Source organism: Sorex fumeus, unplaced genomic scaffold (genome assembly GCF_029834395.1).
Source record: "Sorex fumeus unplaced genomic scaffold, SorFum_2.1 ptg000010l, whole genome shotgun sequence".
Lineage (NCBI taxonomy): Eukaryota > Metazoa > Chordata > Mammalia > Eulipotyphla > Soricidae > Sorex > Sorex fumeus.
Window position 1 is genome coordinate 6,301,170 of NW_026606067.1, and position 27,072 is coordinate 6,328,241.

At 38.5% G+C, this 27,072-nt stretch overlaps 1 protein-coding gene across 4 annotated transcripts; it reads right to left on the reverse strand.

The window, feature by feature from the left end:
• Window positions 1-72: 72 nt before the first annotated feature.
• On the reverse strand, window positions 73-27,072 carry CFHR3 (complement factor H related 3). Of its 4 annotated transcripts, none has more exons than XM_056110576.1 (9): window positions 26,899-27,072; window positions 23,241-23,435; window positions 19,162-19,338; window positions 16,575-17,021; window positions 16,274-16,423; window positions 15,973-16,122; window positions 10,961-11,137; window positions 964-1,146; window positions 73-286 (listed from the first exon to the last, which is right to left on the reverse strand). In XM_056110576.1, exons 1-9 carry the CDS (start codon window positions 26,954-26,956, stop codon window positions 90-92), a joined length of 1,734 nt encoding a protein of 577 aa, XP_055966551.1. In that variant the 5' UTR covers window positions 26,957-27,072; the 3' UTR covers window positions 73-89. The 4 variants fall into 4 exon arrangements, with proteins under 4 accessions (XP_055966551.1, XP_055966553.1, XP_055966552.1 ...); XM_056110578.1 differs by having other exon boundaries at window positions 16,875-17,021; window positions 26,899-27,069; XM_056110577.1 differs by lacking the exon at window positions 16,274-16,423.

Below are 27,072 nucleotides of genomic sequence, written 5' to 3' on the forward strand. Positions count from 1 at the left end.
AAGTTAAGAAGAATGGATTAATGAAGAAAAGTCTAAATAATTGTACATATTTTAAGTTTATGACTGCTTAGATAAGATTTCAAATATTTTTATTCACACTTTGGATATGTCAGGTTTCCATTCATACAGGTTGCTCGAAATGATTTCTGTTCAGTCTGTTTTTGATACCCACGTTTACACATAAATTTAACAGTTTCCCCCCATTGAAAATAAATCTCTTTTCCTCTTCTTTCTTGTATTTGTATATTATGTTTATCCATGATGTCTTCTGATATTACACAAGGATCTGAAGGCAAAAATATAAAACATTAAGAGTATACAAGAAATTTCCACTTAACTTCAGACTATCAAATACAGTCTTCTCTGACTCAAGAATTAAATATCAAACATTTTACACATGCAAAATACATTGTATGTATTGAAATTATTTAAATTGTGAATCAAGTAAAATGGTACTAGTTTAATTTGTTAAAATAAAATGAATTAAAGATATATATGTCAAATATCTTAATAAGGACTGTCCTACTGTAGCACTGTCCTCCCATTGTTCATCGATTTGCTCGGGCGGGCACCAGTAATGTTTCCATTGTGAGACTGGTTGTTCCTGTTTGGGGCATATCGACTACGTCAGGGTAGTTTGCCAGGCTTTTCCATGTTGGCGGAATACTCTCTATAGCCTGCCAGGCTCTCTGAAAGGGGTGGAGGAATCGAACCCTGGTTGGTTGCATGCAAGGCAAACCCCCTACCTGCTTTGATATCACGCTGGCCCATCTTAATAAGAGTTTTCATTAAAGAAACTTTCTTTGCCTTTATTACTTAACGAAGATCATTTTATATTCTTCTATAATAATAATCACCAAACATTCAACAGAGCACTAGTTTTGTAATACTTGAAAATTTTATTGAAACAAAGAACTTCACATTAATTTTTTTCAGAATGCAAAAGAATATGTAAATACTTACCTAAACATTCTGGTGGTATTGTCCACTTTCCTTTATTACATATTATGGTACTATTGCCCCGTCGTTTATAGTAGGACTGACATTGGTACTTAACTAATGATCCTGGAGCATATTCTTTTAAAGGCATTGAGGTAATATCTCCATTGTCAATGGCTGGAGGACGTCCACATTTTTCTTTAGGATCTAAAAGTATATATTTGATATCATTAATCAAAGATTAACAAATTATTTATTGTATAAAAATTTAGTATCTATACCAAAGAGCATAGCAACTTGAAATAAAGCAAATAAAAATAGCATAATATGGTTATTATGATGTGGCTAGGTTTTGCCAGTGATTGAAAAAAGGTTGGCAACATGCAAGTCCTGGGCTTTTAATTCCTATCTTTCTAGATGTCCATGTACATAACCTTTTGTCCTGAGTTAAAATACTTTCTTCTTTGGAATTATGTGCTTAGCATAATTTAAAATTTTAGCACTGTAACACCTGTAACACCTCCTTCCTGTTGTTTATCGATTTGCTGAAGCAGGCACCAGTAATGTCTCCATTGTGAGACTTGTTACTGTATTCAGCATATCAAATACACCACGGGGAGCTTGCCAACTCTGCCATGTGGATGCGATACTCTCTGTAGTTTGCTACACTCTCGAGAGGGAGGAATGAATAGAAACCAGGTCAGTCACATGCAAGACATGCTACCCACTGTGCTATCACTCCAGCCCCAAAATTGGTAAGTTTAAATACTTATTTCTGAACGAAAAAAGGATACAGACTTATGTAGTGAATTTTTAAAGCAAAACATTTAATGGTGCACATTTATATTTGAGATAATAGATACAGGTCAAATCAATATGTCTTAATAAACTTTTATTATAATGTAATAAATTGGTATCAGTCTTAATTACATCAAATGATTGGAATCACATTTATAACTAGAACATGGAAAGGTGATATTGAAAGCCTAAATATATGTCGATACATGAATTATATCCATTGACAAGATTCAGCAAATATTCATGATAAAAACTCTCAACAAAATGGCAGTTGAAGGAACGTCAATATAGTCAAATACACTATATGTACTCAATGGAGTCAAAGCCATCTACCAAAAGCCCACAGCAAGCATTATTCTTAAGGGGGAGAAACCACAGGCTTTCCCACTAAGACCAGGTACAAGACAAGGTTGCCCACTCTTGTCACTACTATTCAATAGAGTACTTGCCACAGCATTTAGGCAAGAGAAAAGATATTGAGGGCATCCGGGTAGGAAAGGAAGAAGTCAAACTCTCACTATTTGCAGATGACATAATACTGTACTTAGAAAACCCTAAAATCTTTACCAAAAGCTCCTAGAAACAATAGTTAATTATAGTAGAATGGCAGTTTACAAAATCAATATCCAAAAGTTCATGTTTTTCCTATATGCAAATAATGAAAGAGAAGAAAGTGATAATAAAACCAATCCTGTTCACAGTTGTGCCGCAGAAAATCAAGTACCTTAGAATCAGCTTAACTATTGAGGTAAACGAGCTATACAAAGAAAACTACAAAACTCTACTTCAAGAAATAAGAGAACAGGAGGAAATGGAAACACACCTGCTGTTCATGGATTGGGAGAATTAACATTGTCAAAAAGGCGATACTCCCCAAAGCTTTTTACAGATTCCATGTGGTCCTTATGGGATAACCATGACATTTTTCAAAGAAATACACAAAATACTCTTGAAATTCATAAGGAACAATAAGTCTCCACAAATACCTAAAGCAATCCTTGGGAAAAAAGAATATGGGAGACAACACCTTCCTCAACTTCAAACTGTTCTATGTCTTGCATGCGGCCGACCTGAGTTCGATTCCTCAGTCCCTCTCTGAGAGGCCGGCAAGCTACCGAGAATATACCGCCCACACGGAGAGCTTGGCAAGCTCCCCGTGGTGTATTTGATATGCCAAAAACAGTAACAACAAGTCTCACAATGGAGACGTTACTGGTGCCCGTTCAAGCAAATCGATTGACAATTGGATGACAGTGCAGTGCTACATGAATTGATTTAGAAAATGCTTCTTGCATCTAAGTTCTTTTTTAAGAATGTATGTCAGCAATATTATGTGTATATATATACGTTGTCTGTCAAAATACATTACCTTTATTTAGGTCAAATAACTTAGAAACTCATATGATTTTATCTTTATTTTTGGATTTATTACATTAATTGATTTCCATATACTGAACCATCCTTGCATTCCTAGAATGAATCCCACTAGATCATGATGATATATTGTTAAACTTGGCTCACTAAGATTTTTTGTGGAGAATTTTGCATCAAAGTTGGTCAGAGATATCAATCTGGAATTTTTTTCAGTAATACCTCTGTTTACTTTGGTATTGGGTAATATTAAGTTCATAAGATTTTAGGAAGGATTGCTGTTTCTTTAATAGTTTGGACATGCTTCACGAGTACAGATAGTGAGACCTATTTGAACTTTTGGTAGAACACATTAGTGTTCATCAGGACCTGGGCATTTGTTCTTAGGGAAATTTTCAATTATTTTTCAATATCCTTACTCCTGATCGGCCCATTTTATTTTCTGTGTGACTGGCTTTTTTGGAAAGGCATTTCATGGCAGTTAAGTGTGGAGGGCACACTTTGAATTCTCCCGAGAATAAACCCAGTGCTTCATTCACAATATTAAGCTGATTCCTATAATTCTAGTGGTTTCTGGCAGCCATGGATTACCTTGAGATAATTTGTTAAATGTTTGCAGTATCTAATTAGTGTCTATTTCTTTGAATTGTGTGCACCTAAATGACAACAGGGAATTTATGGTCACCAATGTCTTATAGTTGCTATATTACCAAAATCTACTTGGTCAGGGATCACAGTTGCTAGATCTGACGTCCAATGTAGTAATATTGGGTAGTGACAGAATATTGGTCACATGTTCCAAGCAACAGCTATTCATCAAGCTAATCTTATTAGATAGTAGGGCATGTTTACATTTTAACCTGGGGATAGCTTCTTCAAGCACATATGACCTTATCTTGGTTTCTTTGGATACAATTGCCAAGACTCTTTGACTTAGCAAGTACATATACAAAGCTTCATTCACTTTAAAAATCTTTGTACTGAGTCCTCACTGTGACCTGTCCATTGTGTCAAGTCTATATCAGCAAACCTGCATCAGGGAACTCATGTACTGAGAGTTGAGGTTGAAATCGTGCTGGTGGGTTGGATATCAGGGGAAGTATCCTACCTCACTAGTGTTAGGATTAACCAGATCTGGATCTGTTTTCAACACAGAGAGTGTTAAATTATAGCCGAAATTTTGCAAAACCTTGAATTCAGAACCTTTGCCTAAGATTGTATCTTTCATTCCAGGAAAGGATGGCAGGTTCGCTTTCCTTTCCAGTCTCTGAACACTTTCCTCTCCATAGGGAAACTATTCTGCATTCCTCAGAGTCACATGTCCCCAGATTGATAGCTGTGCTAGCTGGTGAACTTATTTCCTCTCGAAAACTCTGTGTGATGCTGTGTTTGGTTTAGTTTCATGCATTCTTTTTGTTGATGCTACAGGGGTGCTTTTAAAACTCTTTTAGACTCTCTTGGCTTCCATCTCTTACTGATTATTTTTCTTCACGGGATTCTATGAACATTCTGTCCTCCTTGTTTCACCAAAATTGCTTCAGTTGTTTACTTTTGGTCAAATGCACTACATATTTGCTATACTCTAACTGGTTGTATTGACTGAATTAGAAAAAGCACCAGTCCAATTACTATAATAATTAATTAGATAAATTTCTTTTGCCTAACTTCGGAATCAGACTGTCTCAAAAATATTATAGCGGTACTTTAACCTAATAGCCAAAATAATCTTTTGAAGTACAAGAACGTTAATAAATTTTAAACATTTTACAAAAAAGGAACAATGAATGATCTTCAACTACTCTTCATTGCTGCTCTAGAAAACATGCTTAGTTAGTAATGAAATTGGATTTAGAACCCCATTGCATGAGTTTCACTAATAATTGGTCTATTAGAATTCCCTATTCTCCATCATTTTATCGTAAGAACTTTGAATACTACAGTTACTTCACTCAATTCTGAGGTCCAATTTTTGGGGTGCTTTGCCTTCTGTTCTTAGTCTATCAGACGTATAATATTGAAATGCTTCTTAGAGTTCAGTCTCAAGAGATCCTCTCTTTAAATCATTTATAAATTTCCAGTGTGATGTCATGATTTACACGTAGATGATAAATGTATGTTTCTAATTAGCTCCATATATTCAGCTCTGTATCTTACATATCTAATTTATATTTTTCACGTTTAACTCAGTCAAAATGTGACCCAGTGAAAACATTTTACATTCCTCCCTAGTGAGACCATTTCACATTCCTCTCTCTCAAGCCAGCACCACCTTAAAATTGTATTTCTATTTACCTGCTGCTTTAAAATCAGTCATATGATTGATTGCTTAACTTTGATTTTAATACTTGATAGTAAAAAAATGCCAGAACAGAACTCAAATATGTCTTCTGCTGTGTCTCCTCAGCCCTCACCCTATTTTATCCCAGCCATTTATACCTTCCAAGGACTACTAAACAGTCCTTTGCCCACTACAAGTGTTGCCTTAGGGACATTTTCTCTTTGTTTTCTGTTTAGCCTTTGTTCATAAAATTTTTCCATATCGTTAAGTATTATTTAACTATAGAGTAAGCTGCATGTTTATAATAATGTTAGCATTTATGGTTTGATGTGCAGGACTTTTTCACCTCCACACCAGCAAAGTGCTCAAGACTGTCTGCCTCTAGTTCACTTCAAGTTCACCTCTGCATTTCTCCAATCTTTTCCTAATGCTCTGTAATTGGAATGTTGTAACTCAAGACCAAGGGTTTGTCATTGTTTAATATTGCCTATGCCTTTGTTTTGTCTTTCTATATACTATAGATGAATAAGATCTCCTAGTATTTGTCCTTCTCCCTCTGACTTATTTTGCTTAACATGATACTTTCCAGTTCCAAACAATTTGCAGTGAGCTATATGATTTCATCTTTCTTGTGACTGCATCGTATCCATTGCGCATCTAATACTTGATCTCTTGATCACTTGGCATCCCATTACTCATTGATTTGTTCAAGCAGGTGCCAGTAAAGTCTCCATTCTTCCCTGTCACTACTAGTGTAGCCCAATGGCATCTGCTCATTCTAGGAACAAAAAGAGCCTCAAACCGATCTTTCAGGGTCTTGTTGAAGAAATCAGACCATCTCATAGGTGGCAGTCATGCAATCTTTTGACGTACCATGGAATCCAGTCAGTAATGGCTCTAGTCCAGCGGTCATCTCCAAATCTCATTATGTGTCCAGCCCACCTGATTTTCGATGCTTTGGAAAATGAGACAGTGTCCCTGATTCTTGACTGTTGACAAAGAATCTGAAACTCTGGATTCTTTCTCTCATTTGAGTGAAGCATGAAAAGCATAGCTCTTTCGATTCCTCTTTGGGAGACCCAAATAGCGTTCTGATCCTGTTTTCGTAAGGCCCGGGTCTCTGAGGCATATGTAAATGCAGGAAGAACAGTGGAATCAAGAGACGTTCCTGGAGCTGTAGGTTCTTTGTCCTCTTAGCTATTTCTTCAATGTTCTTGAAGGCATTCCAAGCTTCTCTCTTTCTCCTACGCAAATCAGGTGCCAGGTCATTCGTCATGTTGACTTCTTGCCCTAGGTATACATAACTGTCGCATTTGGAGATGTCATTCCTTTGAGAGTGAATGGACTGTGCGGAACGAGACCATTTCTCTTAAACATTGTCTCTGTGAAGTTTAGATGTGGTCTACCTTCAACCTTTCCACACTCATGGTCGAAGTCGGCCAGCATTTGTGCCACTTGGCTAATATTTGCTGTTTTTCACACAATGTCATTAGCAAAGCAGAGGTGGTATAGTTGCCAACATCTTTCTTCACTCCCATTCCTTACCATTCTAGTCGTTGCAAATGTTCTCGAGGGTGGCACTGAAGAGTTTCTGTGAAATGTTATCACCCTGCCAAACTCCTCTCTTGAAATGGATGATCATTTCCTTGTAGCATGGTGACATCCTGGTAGTGAATCTGTAATATAGCTCATGGTGGATACTGATGTATTCAGTTTGAACACCCTGTTTGGCTAGGACTTCTATGACCACGTCCATCTCAACAGAATCAAAGGCCTTCTTTATATCAATGACCATTAAACAGAGTGGCATCTTGAACTCCCAAGAAATCTCAATGAGCTTGGTTATCGTGTGGATATGGTCTATCTTGCTGAATTCTTTTCGGAACCCTATATGTGTTCATCTATATCACAACTTTTTTTATACATTAATTTTTAGTGGGGAGATGCAAGCCATAACTTTGTTGTAAAATAACTGAGAAAGTTGAAAGAAGTCAAAATTTAATAAAGCATGATGTTTTAAACAACATGAAAACTTGCATGCAATCCCTTGAATACAAGGGATTATAATCAGGAGCCCCAACATACCCTGCCCTGTCTGCTTCCACCAAGCACCAGAGACCCAGGGATCGGATTGCGCACAGAAGACCCACCCTACCCCTACCGGGACCAGATAAATACCCAACTTGCAGACCTCCACTACGGACACTACCTCCACTACCCAGCCGCCGCCACACTCCAGGACGCTTTCGGGACCTGCGCAGCTGCAAAGCGGCCGCGCGAAACATCATAAGACACTAAATACCCATCTTCCAGAATTGCCGTACTATATTTGATAGGGTTCAAATATGGTAACACCTACCAGGGCGATTAGAGGTTGCCCCAAAAGCCTCTATCCCTCTCGGAAAGACTGCCAAGCTACCGAGAGTATTCCTCCCGCATGGCAGAGCCTGGCAAGCTATCCGTTGTGTATTCGATATGCCAAAACCAGAAATTACAATGGGTCTCATTCACCTGACCCTGAAGGCTTCACTGACATGACAGCACTGAGAAGGATGAGAAAGGAGAGGCCGATAAAATCTCAAGGCCGAACTAGGCTGCCACAACGAAGGAAGACAAAAATGATCGTCTGTACTTTCAATGCACGTATGCTAGCATCAGATGCATCCATCGACGACCTGATGGTACAAGCGGGAAAGATCAAATACGACATCATTGGTCTGACCGAAACAAGAAGGCACGAATCTCACCATGCCATTTTCAACACTGGAGAAGAATTGTTCCTCGGAACATGCGATAAAAGAGGTGTCGGAGGCGTTGGTGTCCTTGTCAACACAAACTTGATCATGAGCATTGATTCATTCGAATGCCTAACAACCCAAATTGGACGTATACATTTGAATAGATGTGGCTCACTGCCAGCAGTTTCTATCTTCGTTGTCTATGCACCAACATCTCATTATGATGAAAGAGAAATTGAGAAGTTCTACATGGAGCTGGAGAAGTTCTATAAAGAAGACCACACCTTCTACAAGATCATTGTCAGTGATTTTAATGCCAAGATAGGACCGAGAAGATCAGCTGAAGAACTTCACATCGGGACTCATGGCCTAGAATGGAATGAACAGGGTGAGAGACTGTCTGAGTTCATCATGTCGACCAAGACCATCCATGGTAACTCACAGTTCCAGAAGGCTGAATCTAAACATTGGACATGGGACTCTCCCGGTGGACAATTCCACAACAAAATAGACCACATCATATTCAATCGACGGTTTTGCCTGACTGATGTCGCTGTTGTCTCAACATTCTGAACGTGATCGGAGCACCGTCTCCTTCGTGCAAAACTCTACTTCACAGAGTGGGGAGAAAGGGCTGCAAAGTTTAAAACGAGAACTCCCAGAACGACCACCAACTGGGAGCTCTTTGGCACTATTGCAGCAACATGGGAAGATGCCATTGTTGACAACATTGACGAGGAATGCGATGGACTGGTTCAGCACCTCCATGATTGTGTGAGGAACGCCAAGAGAGAGATAGTCACAAAAAACAAAAAAAAAGCCTGTCTTAGAAAACTCTTGAGCTTATTTCCCTGTCCTTTGTCAACTACAAGACCAAGATGACTGCCCTCCGACGTCCTGATGCATCTATCACATCCTCCAGAACGGCAATGGAGAAGATTATCCATGACTTCTACTCAAATATCTTCGATAACCATGTCCACTTGCCGACATGTCAAATTCCACAGGATGGATATGTCGTTCCCAACATTGTCCCTTCCGAAATCCGACACGCCATTTCGTCGGTAAAGAAACGAACAGCACCCGGCCCAGACAAGGTTAGATCTGAACACCTGAAGAACCTGCCGTCAGTACTCATCAGTACAATGGCTCGGCTCTTCACACGCTACTTGTCTGAATGCAAGGTTCCATCCCAATGAAAAACCAGCAGGACCGTACTACTGTTCAAGAAGGGAGACATCCATGACATTGGCAACTATCACCCGATCTGTCTATTGTCTGTCATCTACAAGTTGTTCACTCGAGTCATCCTAAATAGGATTGGCAGAACACTAGATGAAGGACAACCATGTGACCAAACCTGGTTCTGCAAAGGATTTAGCACCATCGACCATATCCACACGATAACCAAGCTCATTGAGGTTTCTTGGGAGTTCAAGATGCCACTCTGTCTAACGTTCATTGATTTTAAGAAGGACTTTGATTCTGTTGAGACAGAAGCGGTCATTGAAGCCCTAGCCAATCAGGGCATTCAAGCCCAATACATCAAGATCCTCCGTGAGCTGTATTGTGGTTTCACTACCAGGATCTCACCATTCTACAAAGAAGTAATCACTGATGTCAAGAGAGGGGTTCGGCAGGGTGATACCATTTCACCGAAACTCTTCGGTGCCACCCTCGAAAACATCATGCAACAACTGGAATGGGAATGAATGGGAGTGAAGATAGATGGTCGGCAACTACACCACCTCCGCTTTGCTGATGACATTGTTTTAATAACACCAAACAACAGCCAAGCGGCACAAATGCTGGCCGACTTTGACCGTGAGTGTGGAAAGGTAGGACTACAGCTGAATCTTATGAAGACAATGTTTATGAGAAACAGACTCGTTCCTGACACCCCATTCGCTCTCAACAGAATGACCATCTCCGAATGCAACAGCTATGTGTACCTAGGTCGAGAAGTCAACATGACAAATGATCTGGCACCCGAGCTGCGCAGGAGGAAGAGAGCAGCTTGGAACGCCTTCAAGAGCATCGAAGAAATAGCTAAGAGGATGAAGAACCTCCGGTTCCGGGCACATCTCTTTGATTCCACTGTTCTTCCTGCATTAACATATGCCTCAGAGACCTGGGTCCTATGCAAACAGGATGAGAACGCTATTCAGGTCTACCAAAGAAGAATTGAAAGAGCTATGCTTGGAATATCACGTTTCACTCAAATGAGAGAAAAAATCCGGAGTTCTGACATCTGTTGATGATCAAGAATCAGGGACGCTGTCTCGTTTGCCAAGGTGTCAAAAACCAGATGGGCTAGTCACGTAATTAGATTTAAAGACAACCGCTGGACTAGAGCTGTTACCGACTGGATTCCACAGGATGTCAAATGACTGCGTGGCCATCCACCTACCAGATGGTCAGACTTCTTCATCAAGATCATGAACGATTGGTTGAGGCTCTTCATGTTCCTAGAGTGAACAGACGCCATTGGGCTATACTAGCACACGACAGGGACAAATGGAGACGTTACTGGCGTCCGCTCGAGCAAATCGACGATTAATGGGAAGTTAAGTGATTAAGTGATTAAGTGAATACTTGCACTTCAGTGACAAAAACAATCATTCTTTAATCACATTGTTTAATCTTTACATGTCCCTCTCCAGGAAGCAGCCATTTGTTGTGATTTGATTATTTATTTCTTGGTCTTAAAACACTTTCTTTTTAGTTTATATCAAATGAGAAGATAATACTTTTAAATAAGCGTTCCTTGCAAAATAACTCGAGGAAAGTGCTCGTTTGATATTCTCAGATAGAACAGCTGAAAAATGGAACTTACCAAAACATGTTGGTGTATCAGACCAGCCACTGTCACCACATACTATGGTCCCTGAGGTGTTTCCATGTTTGTTTTCATATCCAGGGTGACAGTCATACTCCAGATGGTCATTGACCCTAAACCGTTTGCCACGACTCTCTGTTCTGGCATTCTCAAATGTTGGTCTATAACAGAATTCTAAAGATTGATAGAGTTAGATATTTCATTCTAATGTTGTTTAGAGGCAATTTAGTTGAGCAACTCTTACTCCAAAGTGGTAATACTGAGTTGTTTAGCATGTGATTTTAGAGTATCAAAAAAAAATCTGAAAACAAAAGTGATAAACCAATGCCTTGAATGTTACACAAGATGGAAAAGAAAGGATTTTTTAAACTGTCTTGAAAAATTGAAGCACATTTACCAATTTATTTATATTTATGTATATAAGCATGCAAATTAGAAACATGAACCATTATAGATACATTTTATTCTGTAGTACATTTTATTCTGTAGATTATAAATATAACACTTTTTGAATTATGAGTCCAAATCATAATAGTTGTGAAATATATGCAAGAATAAATGTTTCAATTAAATGAGAAGTTTAATTTTCAATAATGCAATTAAATTATCATTTTATGAAACTCTACTTTTTAATATATGAGTTTTCAAAACAAAACTTATTTTGTTTTCTCAAATATTTTGCTAATAGAAATGTATTCTTTCGTACTTACCAAGTTGAATATATATAGTCTTATTATTTATAAGTAGTGAAAAAAATATAAATGGAAAAAAGTCATTTTTCATTTTTACTGCACTACAGTGATTTTAATAAAGGTATTCTTGTCAAATATTTTGTTAAATACTATATAATTGCATCAGTAAATGATTGACAAATATTTTATATTCATCTTTATGTTAGATATAATTTGCTAGATATCCTGACAGATTAATTTTTAGAAAGTAAAGTAAAAACTAGTAGCACGGTAGCACTGTCCCCCCCGTTGTTCACTGATTTGATCGAGCGGGCCCAGTAACGTCTCCATTGTGAGACTTGTTGTTACTGTGTTTGGCATATTGAATACGTCATGGGTAGCTTGCGAGGCTTTGCCATACAGGTGAGATACTCTTGATACCTAGCCAGGCTCTCTGAGAGGGGCGGAGGAATTGAAGAAAGGTTGGCCATTTGCAAGGCATATGCCCTACCCGCTGTGCTAATGCTCCAGCCCTAGGAAAATAAGTATTATTATTATAAATTATAAAATATTATTATTATAAATATAATAAAACAAGTAAAGTATGTATTATTATACTAGTATAGTTATCAATATAAATATTTTTGCATAATAAATTTTTATTAATTAATTATACTATTATACAGATTACTTGTAGAAGTATACTAGTTAAGCTAGTATATATGTTTATTCTAGTATAAGCACTAAAGGCATTTTCTCTTTATAATAAATGTGTTGTATTCGTTAATTGATAATAATTTGCTCTAACTAAATGCTGTGTGGGGCAAATTTTTCATAATTTCTTCAATTACTGTTCATTGTCAGCATATAATGTAAGAAAAAGAAATAAAATAAAAACATTGAAATGTATATTTTATTATTTTCACTTAAGTATCAAGATAATATAATCACTGAGTATATTTGAGAAAACATAAAATAAATTGAGAAACTATTTTCAGAAAATAATAATAAACATCAAGGTATTGTACAAGGAATCTCCTTAACACAGTATTTATTTGGTCTTATCTAGAGATTTTTCTGTCTCCACTAATTATAAACTCAGTAAAACTTTCAGTATTAGTCATATTTCCAGAGTGTGTCTAGGCTGTAATACTTAAAATACAAATTGTGTTATATAAATAATTGCAAAGTTATGTACCACAAAAAGTTATGTATCTTAACTTTTAAGGCATAATTTTTAGATAGGGGAAGCAAAAACTGCATGAATTTTGCTCTGCTGAAAACAGAAATAGTAAATAACATAGATCTCTCGTATAAATGTTCAATACAAACTATTATACACATAAGTTTCTGGTTTTGATTTTTGATTTTGAGGCCACACCTAACAGTGCTCAGGGCTTACTCCTGGCCCTGCCCCCAGGAATCACTCCTGGCAGGCTTAGGCAATCATATGGGATAAGTCAGCTGGGTGCAAGGCAAGTGCTGTATGCTGTACTCTCTCGCTGGGCCACTAGTTTCTAAGTAATAAATGCTACTTAATAGTTTCTAAACCAAAAATACATTGTATAACAGAAATAACTGAAACTAAAAGATGGGCTGTTATTTTACTGACAGTTTATTTAAAAACGCAAAAATGTAAAGACTTACAACTTTTCTTCTAAATGGAGGTACATCAGCATGCTCTCCCCCATTATAGAAGCAGTAAGTTAAAGTAAGCTTTGTAGAACTATCATTAAGATAATTAATGCTGTTATAATGACTCACTAATGAATATACGTTAAAGTCATTGTCCATTCTGATGATTGTATTTGATCCTGATTGTTTCACTGTTATAATGAACTATCGTTAAGATAATTAATGCTGTTATAATGACTCACTAATGAATATACGTTAAAGTCATTGTCCATTCTGATGATTGTATTTGATCCTGATTGTTTCACTGTATGATATTATATATCCCAGTTTGCACTTACATTGTGTTTACTTATATAAGGAATATGTAATGTCAGCTTCATAAAAAAAATCCCTCAAATTCTATGTATAATTGTGAACATGTTTTAAAAGGGAGACAAAAAAGTAAATGTGAAACATCATAAGAGGTTACTGTGGAAAAACTCTATGCCACTAAGCTGGAGAACCTTGAAGAAAAGAATGCAATCTTAGAACCCTGCAGTCTCCCAAAAATTATTTAGGAAGAGGTAAAAATGAGAGAGCAAAGGAAATACCTGGCAGACCAATCATACAAAAGTACATTGAAATAGCGATTTAAGATGTCCCTGAAGAACAATATTTCAGGTTCTGATAGGCTCACTATTAAGTTCACCAAACCTTCAAAAAAGACTAGCTACAATCCTCAATGCTTACCTGACACATTTTGTTGTGTGCTTATAAAAAAATATGTATATTCACACATAGAAACTCTAGCAATTAAATCAGTACATTGTAAAAAGAAGGAAACAGTTGATATGAACTATGTGTGATTGATATATATCAGTTTAAAAAGGAACATAAAAATTGAGGTCCCTTTTACTGGTATGGATGCAGCTGGAAGGGGGGGACCAGCCATCCTCTGTACATTTCATCATGCTCTCCCCATTTCTCTCACTAGTATTGTGTTGCTATCAATGTCTTCCTTCAAGTCTCTGTTTAGTTGCTTTAACCACTTTTCTGGTCCCTCACTGGGTGCATATATACTTATGAGTGTAAGTTCTTCCTGCTGTACAGATCCCTTGATCAATACGAAATGAACTTCAAGTCTCTTGTGACTTTCTTCAGTTTGAAATCAATGTCATCTGATACCGAATGGCCACCCCAGCTTTTTTATTGGCATTGTTTGCCCGTAGAATTGTTTTCCTGCCTTTGACTCTAAGTCTGTTTGCTCTGACTGTTCAGATGTGTTTCTTGAAGGCAGCAGAATGTTGGGTTCAATATTCTGATCCATCCCGCCACTCTGTGTCTTTTAATTGATGCGTTTATACCATTGATGTTCAAAGAGATTATTGTTATATGGTTTTGTCTCATCTTTCTGCAAAAATTTGGTATATTTGTGGGGCTTGTTTTGTCTTAAAATAGCCCATTTAGTTGTTCTTGTAACCATGACTTGAGTCTATGAAGTCTCTGACCTGTTGTTTGTCTCTGATACTGTGTGTCATTCGTTCTGATATGAATGAGTCTCATTGGGTAAAGTATTTTTGGTGAAGCATTTATTTTTTTGAGTTTGTTCCCTATATCCCACCACTGTTTTCCAGCCGTGAAGGTTTCATCAGACTAGTCGGCTATGAGTCTTAAGGATGCACGTTTATAGGCAATTTTTTCTTTAATCCTGCTGATTTCAGAAGTTTTTCTCTGTCTAAGGTTTTCCTTATTTTCATCAGATGTGTCTTGGGGTACTTTTTCTTTGGGTTTCTTCTAGCTGGTACCCTTCTGGCCTCCTGAATGTGGTTGCATGTCTTCTTTAGCTCTGGGAATATTGTAGCAATGATGTCTTTGACAGATTCTTCTTCATCAGGGTTTTTTTCTTGTGCCTCTGGGACTCCGATAATTCTTATGTTATTCCTTTTGACTTCATCCCTGTCTTCTCTTGACATCTATTCTCTGGTTGGGAGTCTCTTTTCCATTTTCTGCTCTTTTCTGGAGCGTCTCTGCACGTGATCTTCAAGCTCACTGATTTATTCTTAGTAGCTGTTACTCTGCTGATGAGGCCTTCCATAGAGTTTTTCAATTCATTTACCTTGTTTTTCACATCTGTCAGTTCCATTTGTAGTTTTGATTGCATTTTCCCCATTTCTACTTTGAAATTCTCCTGTATTTTATTGGTGCTTTGTTCCATTGCGTCTTTTAGCTCCCTATGCATCCTCAGAAACTCCCTTTTAAATCCTGTCAGAGAGGTTGCCTAGCACTACATTACTGTTGGGGTCATCTGGGATAGTCTCTTCACTAAGTAAGCTTCTGCATTGCTTTACCATTGTTGACCCGTGTCGTTTACACCTTCACGTTCACTGTTACTATTGTGTTTTTGGAGTACTATTAACTGAGATGTGAGTAATGAGTTATTGGTTTAATGTGTTTCTGTTGATTAAAGTGCTGCAGTGAATGTTCCATGTAAGAGGCTAACTTCTGGTTCTCATGGGGCAAGAGGGGGAGAACAACTCTGGGTGAGCCCTGGAAAGACCCCAGTGCTAGGCAATACCTGGATTGCGTGGGCAGAGGACAAAGGGCGGTTCCTGTGGGCCTCTGAGGTCCCGTTTACTGTCTCTCACAGCTCTATGTTAGGAACCGGCCCTGCACCAGTAGTCTCAGTCTCATGGCCCTGGAAAGACCCCCAGTGCCCAGTGATACCTGTATTGAATTGGCGGAGGGGAAAGGGCAGTTCCCATCGGCCTTCTGCATTCCCGTTTCCTGTGTTTCGCAGCTCTATGTTAGGAATGGGCCCTGCACCAGTAGTCTCAGTTTCGCTGCTTTGGAATGGCCCCCTGTTCCCAGCGATACCTAGATTGGACAGGCGAAGGACAAAGGTTGGTGCTTGCACGCCTTCTGGGTTCCCCTTTCCCATTCTTTTCCAGTGTTATGTTAGGAACCAGCCCTGTTCAGGCCTTCTCAGTCCCTCAGCCCTGGAAAGGCCCACTGTGCCCAGCAATACCTCTATCGAATAGGCCGCGGAGGAAGGCCAGTTTCCGCCAGTCTTCTGCGTTCCTGTTTCCTGTCTCTCGCCACTCTATGTTAGGAATGGACCCTGCACCAGTAGTCTCAGTTTCGCTGCTCTGGAATGGCCCCCTGTGCCCAGCGATATCTAGATTGGATAGGCGAAGGACAAAGGTTGGTGCTCGCACGCCTTCTGGGTTCCCCTTTCCCATTCTTTTCCAGTGTTATGTTAGGAACCAGCCCTGTTCAGGCCTTCTCAGTCCCTCAGCCCTAGAAAGGCCCACTGTGCCCAGCAATACCTCTATCGGATAGGCCGCGGAGGAAGGCCAGTTTCCGCCAGTCTTCTGCGTTCCTGTTTCCTGTCTCTCGCCTCTCTATGTTAGGAACGGACCCTGCACCAGTAGTCTCAGTCTCATGGCCTTGAAAAGGCCCCCAGTGCCAAGCCATACGTGGATTGAATGGGTGGAGGACAATGGGCGGTTCCTGCGGGTCTTCTGCATTTCTGGTTGCCAGCCTTCCCAACGTTATGTCAGGAACCGGCCCTGCTCGGGCCTTCTCAGTCCCTCGGCCCTGGAAAGGCCCCCTGTGGCCAGCAATACCTCTATTGATTCGGTGGAAGAAGTCCAGATCCCGCCAGACTTCTGCGTTCTTGTTTCCTGTCTCTCGCAGCTCTATGTTAGGAATGGGCTCTGCACCAGTAGTCTCAGTCTCACTGCTCTGGAAAAGCCTCCTGTGCCCAGCAATACCTGGATTGGATAGGCAGAGGGCAAAGGGCAGTTCCCGAGGGCCTTCTACAGTCCCGTTTCCCATCCCTCGCAGCTCTATGTTAGGAACCAGCACTGCGTGGGTCTTCTTCGTCCCCAGATTTTTTTTGTATTAAAATAATGAGACTAAGGACATGACACACTATTTTAAAAATGCTGTAGAATTGGTCAACTTTAATTTTTCTATATTTTAGATATTGATGCAAGAAAATTAGTTTGGGGCAAAAGAAATGAAGTTGATGCCTGAAGAACTCTTAAATTATTGCAAATGGAGGTCTTTAAACAAAAGATTGTAACAGAAGAGAGAATTATCTCGATAGGTCAACGGATGTTACACCTGAGGAAGATAGTGATAGCACAGCGGGTAGGGCATTTGCCTTGCAAGAGGCCAACATGGCCGACCTGAGTTTTATTCCTCCGCCCTTCTCGGAGAGCCAGGCAAGCTACCGAGAGTATCTCGCCTGCATAGCAAAGCCTGGCAAGCTACTTGTGACGTATTCAATATGCCAAACACAGTAACAACAAGTCTCACGATGGAGAAGTTACTGGGCCCGCTTGAGCAAATAGATGAATAACAGGACGACCGTGACTTATTAAGAAAAATGAATTCTTATTAAAGTGATAGATGAAATCTTCCTAATTGATAAAACACTTTTTTATATAGAAGGATCTCAGCAAACTCCAAGTAGATTGAACTTAGACCTAGAGATACATATTGAACTTTATCCTAATGAAAGTATCACCCTCAAAGAAAAAGAGGCAATGGTGAAGTAAGCGAAAAAACTCATCACTCATAAGTGGTCCTAATTAAGATTGTAACTCATTTGGGAAGAAAAGGAGAAATGGATGAGGAGGAAGGAGTTGATATAAATAGGAATTTTCATTCCCCAAAAGCTGAATACACTTCTCCAGTGCACACAGGACATTCTCCAAGATATACCACACAGGACAATAAAACTTAACTGCAGAAAATTAAAAGGATAGAAATGATTTCAACTATCTTTTTGGACAATGAAGCACTGAAAATAGAAGTGAATCGGACCCAGAAATGGAGAATCAAAAAAACCATAAAAATTAAACAAATCACTAGTAACAACCAGTGACCTAGAGAGAGAGTCAAAGTGGAAATCCAAAGATTCTTGGAAACAAAGGAGAATAAATGACCAGAACTTGTGGGACAGAGAAAAAGTAGTATTAAGAGGAAAGTTTATGGCTCTACTAGCATTCATCAGGAAGAAAGAAAGAGCCCATAAAAATAATTTAACCAAACGGCTTAAGATCTTGGAAACTGACCAACAAAAGGAGGTTTACTCCATGGCTTGGAGGCCAGCCTCACTCTCTAGGGGTAAAGGCAGCTCAGATAGAGAAGGGAGCACCAAATAAAGGGTGCTCGGAAGATCCGCCCAGGATGGGAGATGCATGCTAAAAGATAGACTATAGACCAAATATGATGGCCACTCAATTCCTCTTTTGCAAACCACAGCACCCAAAAGGAGAGAGAGAACAATAGGGAGTGCCCTGCCACAGAGACAGTGTGGGATGGGGGGATGGGGAGTGGGAGGGATACTGGGATTAGGGGTGATGGAGAATGGGCACTGGTGGAGGGATGGGTACTCGATCATTGTATAACTGAAACCCAAGCACAAAAATTTGTAAGTCTACAACTGTACCTCATGGTGTTTAACTAATAAAAATTTAAAAAAATAAGATGGAGCATAGTTACACTAGAATTTGCTTTATTAATATCCTTTACTATGTATATGTAACAAATTGTTTTTTATATAACTATTAAATATTTTTACACACACAAAAAAAAAACCCAAAAGGAGCTCAAACTATGTAGGATGAAGAAAACAAAATCTGGAGCAGTTACTAACTAGATGGAAGCCCAAAACATGATGACAGATCAATGACACCAAGAGTTCTTTGAGAAAATAAGCAAGATCGATAAACAACTAGCAAGACTCACAAATAAAGAGAAAGAGATTTCTTATCTCTACTGAGGTATTATTAATAGTAAAAATATGAAAATAATAACAAGATTTATACTGCACATACTTTCTAGCACCTGCTTTGTAAATAGAAAGAAATGCTAGATTGCAGATGACAAATTTCTACTTACGGTATGGAATGCATATAGGCTCAGTGGACCAGCCACTTTCTGTACATGTAATTATCCTCTGATTATTTGGGAGACTGTAGCCTATATCACAGGTAATTTTCACAGTTTCGCCTTCCAAATGTGTTACTTGTGAATAATCAGAATGGCCATGTTCCACAGAAGGCAAAATGCAGTGTCCTAAAAACCCAAATGAAGAATATTACATAACTTAAAATAAAAAATACATCACAGTTTGCCAACTTTAAGATAAAGTTCACAAAGCGCATAATAAATTAAATTAAATTATGTTTTCAACAGAGATAGACAAATGGGAGTATCTTAAACTATGAAGCTTCTGCACCTCAAAAGAAACAGTGACCAAAATACAAGGACAGTCTACAGAATGGGAAAGGATATTCGCCAAATACACATTTGATAAGGAGTTAATTTCAAGGATATACAAAGTACTGGTTGAACTCCACAAAAAGAAAACATTCAACCCCATCAAAAAATGGGGAGATGAAATGAATAGAAACTTTCACAAAGAAGAAATCCGAATGGCTAAAAGGCACATGAGAAAATGTTCCACATCATTAATCATCAGGGAGATGCAGATCAAAACTACAATGAGATATCACTTCACACCTCAGAGACTGGCCCATATCCACAAGAACAAAAGCAACTGGTGCTGGCGAGGATGTGGTGAGAAAGGGACACTCCTTCACTGTTGGTGGGAATGCCGACTGGTTCAGCCCTTTTGGAAAACAGTGTGGACAATTCTTAAAAAATTAGAAATTGAGCTCCCATTTCATCCAGCAATACCACTCCTGGGAATATATCCCAGAGAGGCAAAAAAGTATAGTCGAAGTGACATCTGCAATTGTCTGTTTATTGCAGCACTCTTTAAAATAGCCAGAATCTGGAAAAAACCTGAGTGCCTGAGAACAGATGACTGGTTAAAGAAACTTTGGTCCATTTACACAATGGAGTACTATGTAGCTGTTAGAAAAGACAAAGTCACGGAATTTACATACTAGTGGTACTACATGGAAAGTATCATGTTAAGCAAAATGACTCAGAAGGAAAGGGATAGACATAGAAAGATTGCATTCATCTGGGGAACATAAAGTAACAAAATAGGAGACTAACACCCAAGAATGGCGGAGATTAATACCAGGAATTTTACTCCATGGCTTGGAGGCCAACCACACATACTAGGGGAAAAGGGAGCTCAGATAAAGAAGGGAACACCAAATAAAGGTGTTGGGAGGATCCTCCCAGGATGAGAGAAGCATGCGGAAAGTAGACTATAGACTAAACATGATTGTCACCCATTGCCTCTTTTGCAAACCACAATACCCAATAGGAGAGAGAGAACAAGGGGGAATGCCCTGCCACAGAGGCAGGGTGGGATGGGGGGATGGGGGGTGGGAGGGATACTGGGATCCGTGATGGTGGGAAATGGGCACGGGTGGAGGGATGGGTATTTGATCATTGTATAATTGAAACCCAAGCACAAAAATGCGTAAGTCTGCAACTGTACCTCATGATGTCTCACTATTAAAATTTTTTTAATAAATATTTATGTTTTCAAACTTAATACATAAATTCAGAACTATATGCCTAGAGATGGCTCCTGACCCCGTACCAGGCTGTTTCATTCGGGCAATCCAGAGGAGGAGTGGGTGAGGTTCATTCCCCCACAATGGAGTCAGCCTTGCAGCTAAAAACTTCCAGAACTTAACCACTGCCAGGATAAAGCTATTCCTGGACTGGGCTGCTGTGAATACGTAGCATCTCATACTTTACACCACCAATATACCAAGAGTACCACACCACATTTGGTGAGGTTTAAAGCAGAAGGCAACCCATCTTAGGAGGTTAATATATTTATAAACAAACATACACACACACACACACATATATATATATATATATATACATATGCACACAGACTCAACCTTTAGCAACATGTTACTAATCTCTTATGGAAGGACTTATTGGATCCTGGGTGAAATACAACAATCTTCAATCTTCACAACTTTCCTCTAAGAAATTTTTTTTGATAATTCTTAGCCAATTATTAATAACAAGCAATACAAAACAAACTTATATGTAATTTAATTAATCCTCATTTGTATTTATGAACTATTTATACCCCTTAACTTTTTTAGACATTAAAAAGTTTCTGCTTTGTCTCACTTAATGATCTAAATACTTTCTAGAGTAGGTGATAACTTTAATCTTTGTCTCCTCTACTACTTTATCTCCTTCCCTTTTTCTTCTTCTGCACTGGTGATAGGGAAAAAAGTGCTCTCAGATAACCCCTGCTCAATCTCCTGTCCCTTGAGCATCATCAGGAATGATGGCATAGCACAGACATGTGTGGCCAAAATCCCTCAAACCAAGCAGTAAAAATGTTAAATATACTATTGAAAAATCGTATTTCTATAAAGGTAAAAATATAAAAGATCAGCTTATTAAAATATGAAAAATATTAAATCAAATAAAATAAAGGTCCTTTAGCTAACAAAGAAGGAAATAATATTTTGAGCACTGCATATGTAGATCAAAGGGTTGTAGCACATACAGTACCCCATACTTGGATGTACATGGGAAAACACTGAGGAGCCTTGGCACAAAATAACCCCAGACTATAGGTGAGAGTGTTCTTGTGTCCTCTGAGAACAGAGAAGTCAATGAAGAATCACTTCTGAAGAAATTCTCAGCATCACTTCTCATCAGAGAAAGCCAAATCAAAATGGCAATGAGATATTATTATAGATCAGTGAGAATAGCACCTATCAAAAACACTGGGAAAAATCTGTGTTGTTGGAGATGTGATGAAAAAGAAACTTGATCCACTGCTGGTGGAAATGTTTTCTGGTACAAACCCTGTGGAAAACAGTATGGAGAGATCTCAGTAAACTTAAAATTGACCTGCTTTAGGACCCAACAAAACCACTGTTGGCCATCTACTCCCAGGACACAGAAACACTCTCTCAAGAAGACATATGCACACCATTATTCATTGCTGCAATCAGTACAATGGCTAAAATATGGAATTACTCTAGGGGTCTAATAACATCAAAAGGACTATAAAAATGTAGTATATAAACATCTGAAATACCACCCAGCTGTAAGGAATGATTAAATCATAGAATTTGCGCAAACTGATTGAAACTGTAAGATATTGTGTAGGAAGAAGTAAGCCAAAGGAAAGACAAACACAGAATGATCTCTGATTGATGATATGTATTGTAGTAAAAGGGAGATGCCTAAATCACCTGAGACCTGAGCGTTTAGAGACAAAGGCAGAAATCAAGAGGGAACAAAGAGAATGGAAAGTAGCAGTGAACAAGTATCAGGGCTTGAGTCATACTGGTGATATGGCTGAGTGGTAAAGTTATCCATAGATCTCAAACACAAAGTCAACAACATTGGAAGCAGGACATCTAAGCAGCAATCACTGAAACTATGTAACGTACCTCTGACACTTTTGACAGGTGAGGATGAGGTGGTGATTGGGATGTGGCGTGAATATGGGAACACTGGTAGAGGGAGGTTGACACTGGTGGTGGGATTGGTATTGTAAATTATTATATGCCTAAAACTCAACTTTGTATATCACAGGTCTTTTATAAAAAATATCAAAAAAAGAAAAACAAAGAAAAACCACGTGTTAGGTAAAATTTTAATACAATTTCAAATAAGTTTGTATAACTTTTTGGCATTTGAAATTATTCTCATTAGCATTTCAAATGAAATAATTCATTAATTTATTTGCAAAAATATAAGAAATATAGGGGAGATAAAGTAAAAGACAGAAAGAAAGAATGAGAGAGAGAGAGAGAGATGTTCAAAAGAGAATACTGGCTTCTCCAGAACGGAAAAAACCCAAATTGAAGAACTTATAGTCTATAGCAACTGTAAGTTATTGGTTTGCTTTACATATTTCATGCTAAAAGAACTTTCATAAAACAAAATGTCTTTGTGAGCTCCTCCAGCCCTTCCCCTATATCTCTGTGGCCCCATTTAGCATTGCTCTCTGCTCATTGAACACCCTGGTTCCTTTAGAAAATGAGGGGGATGTTACTTACTGAGGCACTGTGGATCGGGGGACCATCCTTCTGCTGTACACTCTATTCGTGTCCAGACTGACTGTTTTGGAGATGCAAAGCTCTGTTCACAGGAATAGTAGACATATTTTCCAATAGCAACTGGGAACAGATGCTCATATCTATTTTCATTATATATGCTTCCATGTTTTATTTTGGGAAAGTCACAAGTTCCTCCTAAAGAAATAAATAGTATTTTATGAGAACAGATATTCTATTTAATTTTAATATTTATTTTAATGAACTTACAATTTATGTGGCTTCATTATTCTACTACACGATGATCTGAAAACTGGAACAATCTGGATCTTGTGTTGCTTGTCTTGTATGCAGTTGACCAAGGTCGGATCCCTGGCATACCTTATTTTCTTGCTAGCCTCACCAGGAGTGACCCGTGAGCACATAGTCAGGAATAAAGTCTGATCACAGTTGTATGTGAACCCATCCCACCAAAGCAAAAGGAGTACAGTTGTATTTGATGACCTCATGATGTTTCAGTTCTTTCAAGTCAGTCTATATGACTATATGCATATGAATATATGTGCTTGGAAGATGGTAAAACAATTTTTATTATTACTGTCCACACTGTAAAAAGTCAATTTATTTTGAAGTCACTTATTGGAGTCTCACTTATCCCCTTCCCAATTCAGTTATGTATATCATTTCTCCCATTCTGTTAACTATGGACCTTTGTTATTACCTCACTATGTGTCTTGAAATGTTTTATCTTAATTCACTGTCACTGTCACTGTCCTCCCGTTGTTCATCGATTTGCTCGAGCGGGCCCAGTAACGTCTCCATCATGAGACTTGTTGTTATTGTGTTTATCTTAATTACCACCTTGAAGACCTAATTCTGTACCCACACACGTTGTAAATCCCTAGGAGTAAGAATATCCAAATAGAATTGGGTGGGGAGATCATGCCTCCTACATAGAACTCAGGACCTGGGGTCATGCTTGGCATCACCTGTCCCAAGAATGTAGGTCTGGTGGTTCAATGCTTGGCCTACTAGGACTGGCTGGTAAAAGGGGCCACCAGAACTATACAGACGGTCCTAGAGAAGCCATCTGGTGGCAGAGACTAAATCCATGGCACGTGGTCCAGCCCTTTGAACCCTTTGAGCTCTCTCCCTTATCTTCCACAATGGCTTTTACTTATTCTCTGTTCATTTTGGCTGTAGTGGAGACCAAAACCTGGCACCTTACATATGCAAGGCTTGAATTCTACTGAACTGTATCATAGGAACATTTGAATTTTGAGAGGAACAATTCAACCCCGGCTTGTTCAAAACACAAAGAGGCCTACATCCTCACAACTATTCTTCAAGTAGGTGGATCCCTTTCTTTGCTTGAAAAATATGTGTGTACCCAAAGCCTAAAAGGCATACAGCTCAAGGGCTACTTGTAGAAAGACTTTGCTGATGAAGTAGAGCTTTAAGCTGGAAAAAAAGAAGCTTTATATTCTGTGGGTGTTATTATTGTTGTTCATGAAAAGATTACCGAAATATAGACAGAATAGTAGACAAAAGTTCTGCATGCAGAAAATTATGCTAATTATTAAAACCAAGCCTTATAAACATAGGAAGAAATCATAGTAATTCAGACTTTATTCATAAATGATATATCATAAAGAACATTAGATGCTTTATTTATAATTAGTCAGTAATGAGAGCAATTAATTTTTAAAGTGAAAAAGAGCCTTCAAGAAAATTTCCAAACGAAAATTCTGCGAAGTGGAAATTTGGTAGATAACGGATATGTAATTATATGAATGATATCTTAAAGACTATGTGAATGATATGCTTCAGAAACTATTAACGTTATAAAATTGTATTTTCTCAATGTAGAAAGATCACGTTCAGTGGTAGCTAACATAATACATTTTACTATAAAAGTGAAATTATATAAGCAGGCAATATGATATATTAATGCTATTAAATTAGTTCATTTACTTTATGTTTGCTAGTGAACCCTGAAATTTAAACTATAATTTATTGTTATTTATTGGAGCTTTTCATTTTACTTGATAAGTGATGCTATTGGACCCGCTCGAGCAAATTGATGAACAATGAGAGGACACTGTTTGTTTGTTTTTACATTTTATCTAAAAAATTGCATTGAATCACTAGAAAGTGGACAATTGCAAAGTTGTTCATGATTGGGTTTCAATCTTCCAACACCCATGTCTCCACCAGTGTACATTTCCCAGCACCAATTTCCAATATCCCCAGTATCCCTTTCACCCTCTTCCTCCAACACCCCCACCACCATCACTTAGCCTGTCATACTAATGTACTCTTTTAGGCTTTGGTATATTAGTACGACAAGCACTTTGCTTCTCTCTCACTCTCTTTCTCACTTTCTTTCTCTCCCCATCTCTAATTTATTAAGGTGTAATTAAAACCCATATTAACTACATATTTGTTGACTTCATGAGTTTGACTTATGAATCTGAACAAATATTTGTGTATGAAAGTGTATAAAAATATATCACTCCCAAAGGTTAAGTATTAATGAGCTGAATAACAACTGTTGGTGCCCAACCAGAATTGGTAGGCTGGGTCCGCGGGGACTGACCTGCAAGCAGGCAGGAACACAGGCCCCATGAAATTGGCAAGCCATGACTCCTGTTTCTGGACTGGTATGGAAAGGGTTAACATCTTTTCCCCTGGCTGCCTTTTAGCTCTTAGTATTAAAAGAAAAAATCTTCCCTTCTCAGATCCCTAACCCAGCTCAGCTTTGGGATGCAGACATTCTTTCACATCCCCTTTTCACTCCAGGTGAAAGGAGCTGCAGTTCATGGTGTCAGACTGCTTGGCCTTGCATTCCTCTCTGGAGAGTGCGACCACTGGTATTGCACACATGACAGAACAATGTATGCTTGGATGTCCTGATGTCCCTCCTTGTAACCCCTTTTCTCAGCCAATGATTTCTTTGTACTGAGTGCACTAGATGTGAGTATGTAGTATAATAAATTAAAGAGGTCGTGGGACACTTCTTCACCCTGCCATTCCAGAGCGAGCTTGCAGGTCTCCAGGCATTTTTGGAATTCTACTCACGATTCTGTCTCTGCGCCCCCGATGGAAAGAGTATTCATACAAGAACAAACCTTAACACAATTTGAATGATTGTGTTATTTTATATAAAATATGATTACATATTTTATATAAAATATGTAATATGTTATAAAATATGTTTACATATTTTGAGACATATTTCTAAATGATTTGTGAGGGTATTTCTATATCGCCAAATGTTAAGTAGTTGTGGGGGTCAGAGTGATAGTACAGTGGTTAGGGTGTTTGCCTGACATGTGGATGACATGGGGTTGATCCCTGGCATCATCAAGATTGATTCCTGAATGTACAGTTAGAATTTGTCCCTAAGAATCACAGAGTGTGCCTCCCAACCATGCAAAAACAAAGAAAATTATTAAGTAGTGTTTCATGCTGTGGATGTCAAGAGAGAGAATACATAAGTTATGTTACACTCCCCTGGCATAAATATGATATGTTTCTTACAAATATATTCTCCATTATCAGTTTAAAAAGAGGTTTCTGCTCTTTCAGATACTTCAAGTTTTAGAAACATGCAAATAAATAATACAATATAGTATTCTTATATCTGTTTTCAACTTACCTTGTCCTTGGGCACAGGAAGCCCACACAGTAAGAAGGATGATGGTCAGCAAGTGCATGTTAGCTATTCCCAGGGGATAGTCATAGGAACATTTCAGTCGTGCTCTCCAGACTTGTATTTGTTTCAATAGAACTTACCAGCTGTGACCCTAACTCGGACTTGGCAAGAATTTAG

Bases quoted from the DNA above. Each gene is read 5' to 3' on its own strand.
- CFHR3 (XM_056110576.1), bottom strand. From the start codon at position 26,956: ATGCACTTGCTGACCATCATCCTTCTTACTGTGTGGGCTTCCTGTGCC. The intron at 16,123-16,273 runs GTATTGCTGGGC...TGTCCAATCTAG, and splicing joins CCGCGGCCTATTCGATAGAG to GTATCGCTGGGAACAGGGGG. The intron at 1,147-10,960 runs GTAAGTTCCATT...ATATACTTTTAG, and splicing joins TGATACACCAACATGTTTTG to ATCCTAAAGAAAAATGTGGA.